At 57.1% G+C, this 16,157-nt stretch overlaps 1 protein-coding gene across 26 annotated transcripts in view; it reads left to right on the top strand.

The window, feature by feature from the left end:
* The window catches only part of PPFIBP2 (PPFIA binding protein 2), a 156,712-nt gene that overhangs the window by 110,046 nt on the left and 30,509 nt on the right, over positions 1-16,157 (top strand). For all 26 annotated transcript variants that reach the window (XM_021062284.1, XM_021062282.1, XM_021062295.1 and 23 more), the window contains 6 exons: positions 3,288-3,380; positions 8,220-8,331; positions 11,000-11,061; positions 12,046-12,121; positions 13,227-13,330; positions 15,690-15,757. In XM_021062284.1, coding sequence (XP_020917943.1) covers positions 3,288-3,380; positions 8,220-8,331; positions 11,000-11,061; positions 12,046-12,121; positions 13,227-13,330; positions 15,690-15,757 — 515 coding nt within the window. The remainder of the gene's footprint in view (positions 1-3,287; positions 3,381-8,219; positions 8,332-10,999; positions 11,062-12,045; positions 12,122-13,226; positions 13,331-15,689; positions 15,758-16,157) is intronic.

Raw genomic sequence — 16,157 nt, 5'->3', positions numbered from 1 at the left:
GGTTCCATGCACTGTGGCCGTTGCCATCACATGAGTGTCTAGAGAAGTTCGCCCGTTCAAGGGAGAACATCGGGGTGTCACGGCCTCTGGACCCGGTGGGTTCATCTGATCCGGATTCTGGAGTGGGCCCCTCACACGGGTGTCACCGGGTCCTGCGTGGTGGCAGGTACGCAGAGGTGGCCTGTGTCTCCCAGGCCCTCCCTTAGAGAGGACTTGCAAGCTGAAGGGCAGGGCGAGTTCTCCGTAGCCAGGTCACCGTAGCCAGGTCTGTGGGACGCTGCCGTGCTTGGTGCTCAACCCTGGAACTCAGCGGCGAACATCGCTACCCAGACGTGGGCGGGAAGGGAGGGCTCAGCGGGGAACCAGTGAGAATGAGAGGTGGGGACAGCTTTGGAGAGGCTGCTGGGGCGAGCCCCATGTTGAGTGTCTGACCCAGAGAGGTTGCAAAAGAAGTCACGTGTGCACCGGTATGGATAGCCCGTCACAGGCAACAGGCAGCTCAGGAAGAGGATGCCCCAAAGAGGCCACGAGGGCTGGGATGTCACGCTCTGTGTCCCCACGGTGGTAGCTCCTCAGGAACCTCCTCTTCCGGTTCTGCCCCCAGCAGGCCGGGCGTCCCTCCGGCGGGGCCGGAAATGGTCTCAGAAATCGACCCTGGATCTGCTTGCAAGGCACCCTAGGTCTTACGTCTGATGTTGCAGATCACAGAGGCAATAATCGTGGCTCGGAAGACAGCTTTTGTTTGCTTTTTATGCACCTGCGGCGTATGGAGGTTCCCAGGCTAGGGGTCAAATCGGAGCTGCAGCTGCCGGCCTACACCACAGCCACAGCCATGCGGGATCCGAGCCGCGTCTGTGACCTACACCACAGCTCACGGCAACACCAGATCCTTAACCCTCCCAGTGAGGCCAGGGATCAAACCTGCATCCTGTGGATACGAGTTGGGTTCATTACCACTGAGCCATAGTGGGAACTCTGACTTCTCTCTCTCTCTCTCTCTCTCTCTCTCTTTTTTTTTTTTTTTTTGGTCTTTTTAGGGCTCCACCGTGGCACATGGAAGTTCCCAGGCTAGGGGTTGAATCAGAGCTGCAGCTGCCAGCCTACTCCACAGCCACAGCAACACGGGAACCAAGCCACATCTATGACCTACACCGCAGCTCATGGCAACGCCAGATCCTTAACCCACTGAGCGAGGCCAGGGATCGAACCCACAACCTCGTGGATACTAGTTGGGTTCATTACCACTGAGCCACAACGGGAGCTCTTACATTTTTTTTTTAAAGGGCATCAACACATGTTCGCCTTAGCTACAAGAAAATCATAGTAAATAATCCCCATGAAATCCAGCTTTCTGGTGGATCGTCTCAGAATGCACAGAGCTCTGTGCCAGTTAAATGATGGCTTGAGTGTCACGTGTTCATCCATCCAGAGTGATGCCTTCCCACCACATGCCAGGGGTCAGCAGAGCTCATGGCGTTCGCAGTGGAGCAGGAGACGTAGCCATGAGCCGTCACACCAGTGCGTGTTCAACTGCAGACGAGCGAGGAGGCTCTAACAGGTGTCACCTTGTCAGGTGTGGAGGCGGACACAGCCTAGTTGAGGGAGGCAGGAGGATGGGCAGGGATGCACCTGGCAGGTAGTTCCTTCCAGAGCGAGGGGGCAGCACGCGTGAGGTCCCGAGGGGGAAAGAGGCGTTAAAAAGTATTGGGCGTGGTTGGATCATAACCAGGGGGAGAAAACGATGCCAGAGGCGGGCAGGGCGCTGGGTCGGGCCAGGCTGTGTGGGTCGTGGGGTAAAGTCGATAGGACCCCCCCGTGGTGAGACTGTCCAGGCTCTCGAGACCACCTGCTGGGCCAGGGTCATGGGGATAAGAGCTGGAGAAAAATGGGCGATTCACGTGATGCCCTTGGAGGCGGAAGAAGCAAGACTTGGGGTGAAGTGCAGATGGAGAGACAGGTGGAGACGCCCGGCCTGGGTGCCAGGTCCTGGCCCAGGTGACCAGGTGGTTGGAGATGCCATTTAGTGAGACAGGGATGTCCAGGAGGTGAGGAGGAGGGGCCGTGGGGGCCATTAGATGCCTCTGTGCCACCCACGTGTTAGGTGGGAGGTTTGCTACCTGAATCTGGCGTTTGGAGCCTCTGGGGAAGCAGCCGCTTTTATGCTAGTTTCTTTCCGATAGAGACCACTTAGCAGCACCATTTCTTTAACAAGGAGCCCAGGTTTGGGACAAGGGTGCTGAGTGCTGTCTTACTGAAGCGGTTCCTTAGAAGGCTGAGGCCCAGGGGCCCGAAGCTCAGGCCTGACTCCCAGCTCCCCGTGGACAGCTTTGTCCGTGTCCCTCCCTCACTCAGCAGCCTGCACTGGCTCCCTGCTCTCCAGAGAACGGCATCAGGGGGCCTTATGTTCTCAGCCCCCTTATCCTGGTGGCCTCGCGTCCACTCAGTGCTGCCCGTTCCCCACTCCAGCCCAGCGGGCTGTCCTGCTTGGTGCCTCCCGTCCACTCCCTGGACGCCTCCTCCCTCCCCTCAAGCCACTCCTCCTCTGAACTGGAACCCCCAGACTGGGCTCTACAGGTGCCACTTAGCGTCTGTCCGTTGGTGGTGTACTTCTGTCCTCCCAGCTGTCACTGCCTCTGGGAAACCTCTCCGGATCGCTGACCGGCCCTGGGTTCCTCCGTCCAGCACAGGGCCTCCCCGAGTGCCTGCTTCCAGCCCCTTCGCCTGTGGGAAGCCGCCTCATGTCTGCCTCTCTGTTTTTTTCTGCTTACAAATCCCCCTGTCCTGCCCCCTCCATGTCCTGCCCCGTGGGGAGCACAGGTGTCAGAAAGGGGTGGGCAGAACAGGCTCTAAAAACATTTTCTGTCTTTTGTCTGGAACTCCCAGGCCTTTGTTTTTTGGAGTTTTTTGTTTTTGTTTTTGGCTGCCCGGCAGCATATGGAGTTTCCAGCCAGGGATCAGATCTGCGCTGCAGTTGCAGCCTACGCCACAGCTGTGGCAATGCTGGATCCTTAACCCACTGGGCCAGGCTGGGGATTGAACCTGCGTCCCACGGCTCCAGAGATGCTGCCGATCCCATCGCCCCACAGTGCAAACTCCATGGCTTTTGTTTTGAATGGGCACACGCCGGGTCCTGAAACAAGGACTGTGGTTAAAGCTTGGAGCCGCAGTCTGCAGCCTGGCGTCGGGGCCCCCGCTGGGCACCCCATGTGCATGTGCTTAGCCAGCGCCGTAGGTCCGGGAACCTTCTGCTCCTCACCCACCAGGCTCTCTCTTCTTCATCCCTCTAGGAGTTACTGCAGGAGCTCCGGCACCTCAAAATCAAGGTGGAAGAGTTGGAAAACGAACGGAATCAGTATGAGTGGAAGCTGAAGGCCACCAAGGTAAGAGGCTGTCCCGACGGCCGTGGAGAGGTGCCCGCCCAAGGGGGGCATCTGCCTCAACCTGAGCAAGGGACATCCACCCCGCCGTGTGCGGACAGTGCAGGCGGATACGTTTAATCCAGAAGGGTCTTCTCGGGAAAGCCCATGAGACCAGGAGCTGCCTCTGCCGGGTCCCCAGGCTGACACCGGGCCGAACAGGGGCCCTGTGAGTGAGCGAGCAAGCGACAGGTCCCGGGGCAGATGGCTGCCAGCACTGTCCTGGCTGTGGCACATTAAACCGAGCAGCCCCTAATCATCATTCGAATGAAACGAGATGTGTGTATTTTTAGCGCTTCCCCAAGATATGCTGTATACTTGGGATTTTTTTTTAACCAAACCGTGTTTCTGTGGAACTGGGGAGCTTGCTCTTTTAAGGCCCCCAGTGATGCATTCCCGTGGGAAGTACGCTTTTCCCTCCCTCCGTTATTTCTTCGTTCCTCTCCTCTCCTCGTGGAAATGGATTCCACCCACAGTCAGTTGATTGTTTGGGTCGGGACACTGTACTTAAAAATGTCGAATTAGCTGTCGCTTCAGTGTTAGATTTAAAGCACAGTTAGACCTGGGGGAGGAGGGGGGCTGGGGGGGGCGGACGCTCTGAAACCCTGAAGCAGCTTTGCTGCCCGAGGAGCCAGCCGGTCAGGGCTGCCCTGGGCGGGTGCACCCCGCCTTCCCCGAGGGCTCGGCAGTGCCACCCACACGTGTGAGCAGATGATCCCCTAGGCATTCTCCTCTCAGAATTAACATCTGGTTTGTACTTTTAGTTTAATTTCTTCTGTAACTTCTAATGAATATAAACCCAGTGATACTCCTTACAGATCATTTTAAACCACAAAAGTTTAAAGGGATAAAAAATCACTCAGGAGCTACTGCTCTTAGTATTTCCTTCCAGGCATTTCTCTATTTGGTGTCTCTCGCTCTCTCTCTGCTCTTTCTCTTTCTCTCCGCACCCCCCCCCAACTCTTGGTGCTGAAAATTGATACACAACTTTGTACTGTGCCATTAAAACTCTGAACATGGTGTTGGGGGCTTTCTAGGGCTCTCCCGTGTTAAGGTAAAGAACGTTCTTACCTGTTTGACAGGCGAGGACACTGAGACACAGGGAAGTTAGGTAACTGTCCCAAGATTTTTCAGCGGGTCAGCAGCAACCCTAGACAGCCACTTGTTTCCCCACAGCTCTGTTTTTATCGAAGGGTCCCTGTGTGTGTGCTTCCCTGTCCCCTGTTCTTGGAGCATTTTTTTCAGGCAGCTCAGAACCCTCCCTCCTGGTGATTCCCTTGCATGAGCGAGTCCTGTCTTGGTGAAACCTTTGGACAGGTGCACCCCGCCTTCTATTGTAAAGCCAAACAGCTCTTTGAAGTCACCTGCGTGCTTCGCCCTGGCCTGTAGACCTTTGAGATTCGGTGGGTTATTTAATAACTACCAGGACTGGAGCCGCTCCTCGGGGCGAGAAGGGGTCAAGCCCTCTGCACACACGTTCTCGTCTGGCCGCGCTGTGACCCAGTGAGGCCGGTGGGTTTATGGTCTTCATTTTCCCGGCGAGGAAGCCCAGGCTCCGATGGTCAAGGGGAGGTTCAGACCTGGATCCACGTCTCCTAAACTCCCCCTCTTTCCCTCCGTCATCTGAACTTCCTGCAGTTAAGACGCACCTGGGTTTTGCAAGCTCTTTGGATTCCTGTGAAAAGCTTCTCAGTCCCTAAGTGTGAGTGATCTTTTCATGCAGCGGCAGGAAGGCATGGTCCCTGGGTTTGAAGAGGCCCAGCACCGCGGGGAGGCAGGCACCCAGCTCTGCCTGGCGCCCATCTGCGGGGCTTGGCCCACCTCTTGCCACGCAGCCCCGGCTCAGTGGCCATGTGGTGCATGGGTGGCGCATGCTCTCCCGGTGGTCGGGGGGAGGGCCCCCGCCTGTGATACACGTCCCAGCTGAGGGGCAGATAGATACCGCTCGGGGCATAACAGAGCACCTGCCGTTTCTGGCCTGTTCTGGAAACTGGCACACAGGAGATTGGGCCCGGCCAGTTGGTCTGTAGATTTTGACTAAATGACCTCGCCCAGAGTCAGGCCTCAGAGGGAAGAGACTGGCCTCTGGGCCCCTGTTCCTGATGCCCACTGCAGGGCCTGCAGATGAGAATCGGGCATCCTGATTGCTGACGACCCGCTCTCACCCTGTCTGCCAGGAAGGGAGAAGCAGGTGTGACAGGTGCAAGGAGAGTTAGAGATGATCTTCCAAGACTAGTCTGCCCGTGGGCATGAGCAGCGTCGGGACTGGGTCCGGCCCCCGTGGGCACCGGGGCATCGGCACTGAGTCTTCAAGGCTAGTGTTTTCAGAAGCCACCGTCGCCGTTAATCAGACGCCCACGGGCCCCAAAGCCCGGATTAGCTGTGAGGAGCTGTGCCCTGACTGCGAGTCTCCACAAGCAAGTTGGCACAGCTGGACTTGGCTGTCTGTCCTCTGTGGGCAGAAACCGGGCAGCGGGACGTGCTCTGTAGGGATTTAGGAACAAACACCCCCCGCCCGCTGCCCCTGCCTCTGCCGCCCCCGCCTCGTCCTTTTCACACGGCCCCACTTTTGGAACCTTGGGGAGGATTTGTCCAGAAGCCCTGGAGGTGGGCTCAGGGAGCCCTGCCTGGTAAGAGCAGCCCTCATCTGTGCTGCAGTCGGGCCCGGTGGCCGGGGCTCTGGCTCTGGAGCAGACGGCTGGCCGCCTGGCCTGGTCACAGAATAGCTCCCTGACTTGATGATACTGCAAGTTGCCCGGATCCTGCTCCGGCCCAGGCCTGACCAAGCCCCTCTGCCTCACCTGGGAAGGGTTGTTTTTCCATTTGGGTTCAAGCAGCCAATGAGGAATCCCCCAGTGGAGATGAACACAGCTTTGTTTAGCTGCTGAAAAATGGAGAAGCTGGAGCTAAGTTCACAGATCAGCTTCTCGCCACCTGGTGGGAACGACTTGATTTTCAGAGCGAAGACAAAGGGAGGAGGCTATGGATGGAGGCAGGTGCCAGGGTCTCCTGGGGAAGGGGCGGGGCTCTCACCAGGGAGTGGGGGGGCTACCCCTTTTTTATCCTTTTGTGATCCTTCCGTCTGGTCCTGGCTGCTGGCGGGTGTGTTATTTAATATGCTAATGTGGTGAAATCAGGGTGTAAGGAGACTCAGCTGCTGGAGATCAGATTCATTGACGTCTTCTTCCCAGCTGGTTCCATCTGGATTTTTTATTTGTAGCTTTGTTTCTTATCTCTGGACCCTGTAACTTAAAGACTGATGTTGGCTCCTGCGTAAGGTGGTTGGTGGACTTGGAGCAAGGCCCCCCCTGCTTGGGGGCGGCGGTCCAGGGGGTTGTGAGACCTGGCGCAGCCTCGGGCGACACTCACAGTGGAAGTTTTCCTCTTTTATCTGCAGTGACCTGCAGAGGTTGTGCTCATGTCATGCTTTTCCTGTGGGAGTGACGCAGGAGACTAGGGAACCCAGGGCCCGCGCGGAGTGGGTGCTCCGTCTCTGTGTCCTGAGACCAACCCAGGCCTGCTTGGGAGAAGCGCCATTCACAGGTCCGGGGCTCGCTTGGTTACTTGAATTTTTCAAAGACGACCGTGGGAAAGGACGAGCCCCTACCGTATCCTTACAGGATGAAGGTGGGATGGATTGGGCCACCGCACGGGGTGGGGTGTCCAGAAGAGAAGCTTTCGCTGGGCGCCCTGTTGGCTGCCTGGGAATCCGTTCCCCCGCCCTTTCTTGGTCGGGTTTGATACTCAGAGAGCTAATTATCCACAAGGGAAGGAGTCGGATGAGAGCAGCAGCTGTAGTAGTTATTTACTGAGGACTTAACTGTCATTGTCACATTTAATCCTCACCACAGCCCCATGAGCTAAACGCTGTTTTCCTGGTTTTATAGATAAGCCCAAACTCAGAAAAGTCTCTCTTAGCCCACTAGGAAATGAGAGGATCCAGGTTTGACTCCAAAGCCACTGTGCCTCTCAGGATGGAGCCTTCACAGATCTTCGCATGAGTGTGGAAGGTCACGGACAGGGAGTGCCCGTGGTAGCTCAGTGGTCATGAACCACTCGTATCTGTGAGAAGGAAAGTCATGGACAGCCTCACCTATTGTGAATGTGAAATTGAATCTGCCCTCCTTAGCAGAGGCTCGGGACCCACCCACAGCAGCCGCCCACGTGCATGTGGGCACGTGCACCTGCATTGTACTCGCCTGCTTGGCTCAGTATGTCCACTCAGCGCATCCCAATGCTTGTAATGGCACTTGGGTAAAGGAGCGTAGGTGCCTGAGGTCCGGCAGAGGCAGAGGCTGGGCAGTCGGGGTGGGAGAGTTTGATGGGGGATCTCTTGGCTCCTTCCTTGTCTACAGGAGGGATTTGATTTCACTCTATTTCCTGTGGGGGGGGGGAATGAACGCTGCTCGCACTCCTCACAGTGGAACACGTGCACACCTGCTGCCGCAGGAGAGGCAGGAGAGGGGGGACCATGTCCCGGCAGCGAACATCTGTCTGGACCAAGGGCAGCCGTCCCACCTCGGTGGCATTTGGGCTGCAGAAGGCAGGGGAGGAAAAGAGCCTGGTCAGGCAGGAGGAAGCAGGAGAAGGAGCAGGTGGATGGCCGGAGCCATGGCGGATTCAGAGTGGCCCGGAAGCACAGGGTCCCGGGGCAGAGGGGGCACCTCTGGCTGCTTACCTGGCACCTTCGCTCACAATCTCCTGGCATGTCCTTGGACTCAGTGGCCCTGGGCTCTGCCCTGAGGTGCTCGTCGGGGACTGGGGTCCCTCTGAGCTGCGAGGGCTCCTCTGTTGCTCTTCTAGGCTGAGGTCGCCCAGCTGCAAGAGCAGGTGGCCCTAAAGGATGCAGAGATCGAGCGTCTGCACAGCCAGCTCTCGCGGACCGCGGCTCTGCACAGCGACCAGGCGGAGAAAGGTAACTGGCCCGACTGCGACTGAAGGCACTGGCCCTGGGCCCGCTCTTATGAGCGGACGTGTGTGTCTCGGGTATGCGTGTGGCTGTGTGAGGAGGCATGCAGTGCGTGTGTGCACGTGCGTGCACACATGAGCCTGTAAGAGGAGGCGTGCAGCGGGTGTGTGTGCACACATGAGTCTGTAAAGCCCAGCTCTTTTGGGGCATCATTGCCACGAACCCCTGCCCTGTTTAGAAGACTCGGCTCTGAAGGCTCCTCTCAGATGCGCTCTGACCGGCTCTCTGCGTGGCCGCCTCTGGAGCTTTCGCCCTGTCCCTCGACTGCAAGGACCTGTCTTTGTGTCGTCATCCAAGGGGCGGCTTAGCCGTTCGCTCAGTCACTGAAGGGGTCCCTGCTGGACGCTCACACAAGGGCCTGAGGTTACCAAGCAGATGCCCTATTTCTCAGCCTCCGGGTCATGACCTAAATGTCCCTTCTCAGAGGACCTTTCCCAGCCACCTGCCTCAAGTAGGTCCCCCAAGCCCATTTTTCTCAGACTCCGCCTCCTTCTTGTTTCTGGCGGAGCTCTCGTCGGAGTCGATCCGTGGTGTCTTTTGCGGGGTCCCCTTGACAGGCCGTCGTTCTCCCTCCGAGGCGGGGACTGTCTGACTCGAGACTGTGTCCAGAGCCCCCGCGGCCTTCAGCCCGTGGCTCCTGGGAAGGGTTTACCGAGTAAGCGGAAGGATGATGAAGGGCCTCTCGGGAGGTCAGTGATGAAAAGTAGGGGGTACATTCTCAGATAGTCTCATGAGTGTGGGCGTAATGCTTACAGCTATTTGCCTTGTGTGCAAAGTGAGCACACTCCTTCCGACGTCTCCTCGTGCCCCCAGCTGCAGCACGATGCTGGACGGGGTGCCAGCCCCGAGGACTGGTCCCACCGTAGCCTCTGGCCTTGGCACAGCTTAGCGGGATCCCTGGCTGGGGTGGGGGAGCCGAGCGGCCATGAAACAATGGCTTCGGCTAAAGAAGGAGATCAGTGACCCCCATGCTCGCCCCCCACCAGCGTCACTCAGTGTCTTCCCAAGCCACTGGAGTGTGTCACCCACCTGCCAAAGCCTAACGTGGAGGCCAGAGATGCCGAGGTGCTCTAGCTTGGCTGTGATGCTAACCTGGGACAGAGGGCTCCCCAGGCCGTGACTTCCCGGCCGGGCAGGCTTCCCTGTACCCCTGCACCCCCACAGTCCGAGACGTGCAGGCCCTGGCCCTTGCCATCCTTAGCTACCTCCTGGAACGCGTCCTTGCGTCGCTTGCTGCTCAGGTGGAGGTTCTCCAGGCTTCCTCTGGAGCTTTCCAGCCTCCCCTCAACAAACTGGGCAGCAGAGTTATCTTCAGCCGCCAAGAGCCTAAGATAATGGGCAGCGTTCTGCGCCTTCCTCTGAAAATGAGTCCCTACGACTACTTACGCCACGTCCACACATCTGTTCTTCCTGCTCTTGTTGGGGTAGCCAGCCTCCTGCAAGGAGAGGGGGCCTGTACACACTTTTGTCCCCTCGTCGCTGTGCCTTTTGCATGCGAACGTCTCTGTCTCTTTGTAGTACCCAGTTTGGGGATGAGTGTAGGGTTTTTTTTTGTTTTTTTTTTTTTGTTTTTTTTTTTTTGTCTTTTTGCCTTTTTCTAGGGCCGCTCCCACGGCATATGGAGGTTCTCAGGCTAAGAGGGTCTAATTGGAGCTGTAGCTGCCGGCCTACGCCAGAGCCACAGCCACTTGGGATCTGAGCCACATCTGCAACCTTCACCACAGCTCACGGCAACACCGGATCCTCAACCCACTGAGCAAGGCCAGGGATCAAACCCGCAACCTCGTGGTTCCTAGTTGATTCGTTAACCACTGCGCCACAACGGGAACTCCTTTTTTTTTTTTTTTTTAAACTTAACTATGTGCCAATTCTTAGACCTCCATGGTTTAGGCAGAATGACTTTGGCCCTTGGTCTGGCTCTGCCGACTAGTTTGGGAAGAATTCAGGAGAGTCCCTGTTGGCTCCCAAGTGAGAGAAGGCCGTGTGTTGTCCACCACAGGCTGATGGAGACCCCTTGGCCCGCAGGGAAATTCCGCAGGTTTATGAAGACTTGAGCTTGTTTTCTTGACCTGCGGAGCTTGTCTGAACGCGTTCGCAGATCTGCCTAGACAGCGTCAGTCAATCTGACCGTCTCCTTCTAAACGAAGCCAAGTATACAGCTCTTTTGACATAATCGTTGTTTTCCCGTCTCCCTTCAGCCACAGATTTTGTATTTTCTCATTTTAAGTCCTCCTCTGCTACCGTCCATGGGACTGGATGCCTCTCTCTAAAACTCGTTAGCTGCCCGGGTACACCCCTACCCCAGGCATGAAGGACAAGTGTCTGTTTCCTTGTGGGAGGGAGGTTGTGAAAGATTTGGGGTGCCTCTGTCCCTTCTGAGTAAAGGGCATTTTGGTTTTTCCCCACACACATCTGTAAAGAGAAGACAAAATACCCGGTTCATTTACTTAATAGTCCAACAAATATTTGATGAGACTGACTGCCAGCCACCACCATGGGCTCTTTAAAGAGGGGAGGGAGCTCCCATGCAATTTAGTCATTTGCATGGAAAGTCTTAGCATCTTAGCTGTCTGCATTTACGTAAACAGTTCTTCCTACGCCTAAATTCTTTTAGATCAAGAAATTCAGCGTCTGAAAATGGGAATGGAGACTTTGCTTGTTGCCAATGAGGAGAAGGTGAGATGGCCCTGTCCTTTCCCCGCAACTCTCCTCCTCCTGTTTGGTCCCTTTGGTCTCTAGGAGTTTGGGCGTGGCTGTGTCCATCAGGCCACTGACGCAGGGAAGTGTCAGGAGAACAGCCTCTGCCTCCTGGAGACTCGGCCCAGCCACCTGTTTTGGCTTTGATGCCTGGGAACTTTGCTGAAATGGAATCTCCTACAGGCAGATTCAAGCTGTGCCTGTTCATGCTGATAGAGGGGAAAACAGCCCTGAGGTTGCTGCCAGCGTCATCGCTGCTGCTCAGATTCCTAGCACAGCTCGGCAGCAGTCCACCCGCCTCCCACGTGCATGGCCAGCCTTCTCTGCCTCGCACTGAATCCCCGCGTAACCATAGGCCGGCCCCCGCTGTAACGACAGCGTCTCTGGCACAGACATCGGCCCTAAGGGTGACAGCCCTGCATGTCACTGACGAGGAAACCAAGACTCCAAGGGCCAAGCAGTTTTGCTCGAGGTTGGGTGACGGTAGATGGCACAGCCAGGGTCGCGCCCCGGTTTATCAAACTCTGGGGTCTGCGTGGCCTCCCAAGTCCCCCGCCTTTGCTGAAAGAAACGACCCCTCCTGGGACTTTGGTCTGTCAGGTGAGGAATGTCAGACTCCTCAGGGATGGGCCGGGTATCCGGGGAAGTACGACCCGCTGGGACCAGGAGGCAGGTTTCGTAGCGACGTCGGAGGGTGGGAAGACAGTGGGCTCCGCTTCTGGAGATGTTTGAGCCCCCGAAGGCCGTGTCCCACAGGGCCTGTTTTCTGGTTAGAGATTGGACGTGGAGCTTCAGGTGCAGGCAGGCCCCTGGGAATCCAGGTTCTGGGGGGGCCCCTTGGAATGTTCCACGGGTCCCCCACTGCATCTTCCCAGCGGGCCCAGAACCCAGCCTGGGCCCCCGGATGACCGCGCCTCAGGTGCTGTGGTGGCTGACACAGCCCTGTGTCTGGCCCTGTGACAGGACCGCCGGATAGAGGAGCTCACTGGGCTGTTAAACCAGTACCGGCGGATGAAGGAGAAGGTGATGGCGACTCCAGGTGAGAGCGGGCGGCGTCCGGGACCCGCGGAAACAGACAGACTGCAGGGTCCTGCCGGGTAGCATGGGGCAGTCTGCTCGATAGCTTGTGATAAGAGATGATGAAAGCGGCCGGAGGTGTCGCTGAATAGCTGTCGCTGGGCTGTGCACCAGACGCTAACACAGCATCGCCAATCAACTACGTCAATTTAAAAAAAAGCGGGGGGCGGGGGACTTACTATCTTCTCCCCCAAATAGTCCATCTCTGTGTTAAATGCAGGCAGCCCTGCCGGAAGAGCCTCCGTCTTCATTTGGAAAAATGCTCTAGTGGGAGCAGGGAGCAGGGTGGGGTAGGGGGAGCGGGCAGTGGGTGAGGGGAGTGAGGGGGCGGGATTAGAGCTTGTCCACATCCAGGAGAACCTAAACGCCTCTGCTCTGACCCCGACACTTGGGGGAGCCGTCCTGGAGCCTCAGGGCACCTGGGTTCCCACAGGAAGTCACAGGGCGGGGACAGCTGTCGGTGCTTCAGCCTCGCTGCCCAGGCTGAATGCCGCACTGCGGCAGCATTGGTGCCCTGTGGGCACCGTGGGCTCTGCGCCCAGCTGTCAGCCTTGCTGGTCACACCCTTGACCTGGCAGACACTGAGGGAGCAGCTGCTTCCAAGGAGGGGCTGCCCTGAGGCTGTTCAGGAGCCACTCGTTCCAGCGGAGCTGCTGCTGCCTCCTGGGAGGAACTGACGCCTGGTCTGAGTTGTGGCTGACGGGCTGCCACCCAGGCCACCGCCAGCCCTGCACACGTCACAGCCCGATTTCCTCTCCTCCTTTGTTTGGAATCTTGGTCAGGGCGTCCCTGCCTGTGGCCAAGAGTGAGAAGGAACGAGAAGGTTGGAAGTGGGGCCTCCTCCCTGTTCCGCGTGTGAGCTTTGACCTTGGGGTGACCCCCCGCCCCGCGGCAGCCCTTGCCCGGGTGCCCTGCAGAGCTCGTGCGTCACACTGCCAGTGTCCCTTCGTGTGTGCTCCTTTACCCTTTACCCTTCGTAATGCCGGAGAAACCACCTGAGCATCCCGCGGGACACTCAGAGGCTCCTGAACAAGGAGCCGTCATCTCTCCTGCCTTGACGCTTCCAGGCCCTGCAGAAAGGACCCTCTCCAGCAACGAGGAGGACCTGGAGGGGAGCTTCCGGAAGTGGAACAGTGCAAACAAAGGCCCCGAGGAATCCGTTAAACCAGAGGTACTGCGTCTGCTCCCTGGACATGGGGCTTCAGCAGGCCCCTGGAGCCGGCCCTGGGCTGGGGAGGGTCTGGTCAGACCCCTGCCACGGCAGTCTTGACAGGCACATAATAAATCAGCCAGTGGCCCCCGAGGCCTGGGGGAGAGCCCTGGGGCGGGGTGGGCGCACAGGGTACAGGCCTGGGTTCCTGTCAGGAGGGACAGCGTGGTAGCTGCTGACATCCAAGGGTAGGAAATGTCTTTTTTAACTGTTTCCTGGCTTGTCTGAGCCTTTCCTCTCTGGGATAGAAGCTCAGCCCCCGCTGTGCTTCAGCTTACGTACTGCTGCCTCTCCAGCATCTGTAATGACGGCAGATGCCCAGGAGAATTCAACAGATATTTGTTAAATGAGTGACTGCATCTTGCTTGTTTGGAGGGATAACTGTGCCTTTAGAAGTGATGCACCCCCATTTCACCCCCATTTCAATGCCCGTGGAACAAAGGAGCCAGATTTCCTTTGTTCTGGTTTAAAATCGGGTCCAGTTCTCTGAGTCTCTCTGGACTCAGTCTAGGTGCACGTCGGCCGGAAAACGCGTACACACGGATCTCAGGGGGAGAAGGGGCTTCAGCCCAGGATCTAAATGGTTCTGGAAACTCCAGATTCTAAAAAGGATCTCAGTGCCACCCATCACACGTCATATGGCTGAACAACAGGCCTTCCTGTCCAGCACAGGGAACTGTATCCAGTGCCTTGGGGTAGAACACGGTGGAAGATTGTGTGAGAAGAGGAACGTATATATATGTATGACTGGGTCGCTCTGCTGTAGAGCAGAAATTGGCATAACCCTAAAATAACTATACTTTAATATAAAAAATCACAATGGAAAAGAATTTAGGTATAACGGAATCACTGCTGTACAGCAGAAATTAACACAAGTGTAATCAACTACAAGAAAATTTGAAAAGGGATCTCAGCGGTCCAGCTCAACCTCGTAATTAATGGCAGAGCAAAAGTGTCACCCAGTGGCCCTCTTAGGGAGTCAGCAGAGTTCCAGGTTGCTGGCAGAAGTCGAATAGCGGTGACTGTCACTTGCTTGGCTCCTCTCAGGGGCCCCGTGGTGAGCACAGTACACAGCTCGCCTCACTGACTCCTCCTGACAGCCCACTGGGATTCTTCTTTCTTGTGAGGAAGCTGAGGCTCAGAGAGGGGAAGTCATCTGCTCTCGGTCACACAGCAAGTAAACGTGGGACTCGGACCTGAACCCCAAGCCCAGGCCTTTAACAGCTGTGCGTATATCATGCCAGCGTCCTTTCTGCCGTCAACCAGAAAGATGCTCGACTCTAGAGCAAGAGGCCGCCTGGGCAGCCGGTGATGCCGTGGGTTTGCCGCCTCATCCGCCACCAGTAGCTCCTGTTCCGCCACCGCTGATGTGCCTTTTCCAGCCCCGCTCAGCCCAGTCGCATTTCTCAAGATTCAGCTCAAGTGTTCTCCCCTCTGAGGCCTTCCTAACCTTCCCGCCACCAAAGAGGGTCCCCTCTCTCACCGCTGTCCCCTCTTGTATCATAGGTATTGATGTCAGAGGAACATCTTGCACTGATTTTTTTTGGTCTTTTTGGGGTCTTTTGAGGCATATGGAGGTTCCCAGGATAGTAGCTGAATCGGAGCGGCAGCTGCCTGTGCCACAGCCACAGCAACGCAAGATCCAAGCTGTGTCTGTGACCTACACCACAGGTCACAGCAACACTGGATCCTTAACCCACTGAGTGAGGCCTGGGATTGAACCTGTGTCCTTGTGGATCCTGGTCACATTCCTTTCCACTGAGCCACAACGGAAACTCCATTTTTTTTCTTCGTCTTTGATCTTTTGTCCTAATTAACTTATCAGCCTCCCCGGGGCGGCGGGGGGGGGGGTTGCGCTTGCCCCACAGCCCAGCCCAGGGCCTGGCAGGCAGTAGCTGTTGCTCAAGTTTGTTGGGCGACTATGTGAATTGTAGTATGGCTCGCTGTACGCAGAAATTGGCTTGGGCCAACTTAGGCCAGCAAAGAGTGTTTTGAAAGGGTGTACAGTGACGGAGGGAAAGGAGAAGCCGAAAAACCGAGCTTAGAAAGGGCCGCAGGGGCAGCAGAGGCCCCAGGGGTTCAGGTCTCGAAGGGCCTTCTCAGGCCTCTGCTGCTCAGATGTCCTAGACCCTGGAAGGAGAGGCCCCTTGGCCAAGGTTGTTCATCAGATCCTCCTCTTGGGCATCTTAAGGCAGTGGAGTGGGCGTAGTGCCATGGCTGTGCCCGGGGGTGGACATGCATCCCAGAAGGCATCTGTGTCCAGAGAGGGGCAGGGGTGGCCGGTGGCCCCTGCTGTGACGGTCCTTTGTTTCCTGTGCAGCTGTCTCCGAGATGCAGCCCTCCCACGGCGGGGCCACCTCCACTACCGCAGAAATCGCTGGAAACCAGGTAGGAGGCGCAAGCACTCTCATGACGCCACTGATATGGTGGGGGCACAGCCACCTTCTGTTGTCAGGGCAGCACCCAGGCCCCAGCAGTGGCCACAGTGGGGTCACGGTGGTGGAGCGTCATGAGCCATCTTACCTCCTCTGGCTGCAGGGGGGCCTTCCTTCCCACGGGTGAGGCCCAGGTGGGTCAGTGTCCTGAGAAAAGATCTGCCAGGGCTTGGAGCCTCGCCTGCGCCCCCCAGTGGTTCCTCAGGGAACCGCATGTGTGTGTCACTGCCGACAGCCCCTGGGGTGTCCTTCCTGCTCTCGGAGGGAATCTCGCCCTGTGACAGTCGATGCTCCTCGGGCAGGACCAGGGCTCCTCGCGGGGAGGTTGGCCCAGCTGCTTCGGGGAAGCTTCA

The sequence above is a fragment of the Sus scrofa genome, chromosome 9 (genome assembly GCF_000003025.6).
Source record: "Sus scrofa isolate TJ Tabasco breed Duroc chromosome 9, Sscrofa11.1, whole genome shotgun sequence".
NCBI classification, from domain to species: domain Eukaryota; kingdom Metazoa; phylum Chordata; class Mammalia; order Artiodactyla; family Suidae; genus Sus; species Sus scrofa.
This window is presented reverse-complemented; position numbering and strand designations above follow the sequence as displayed.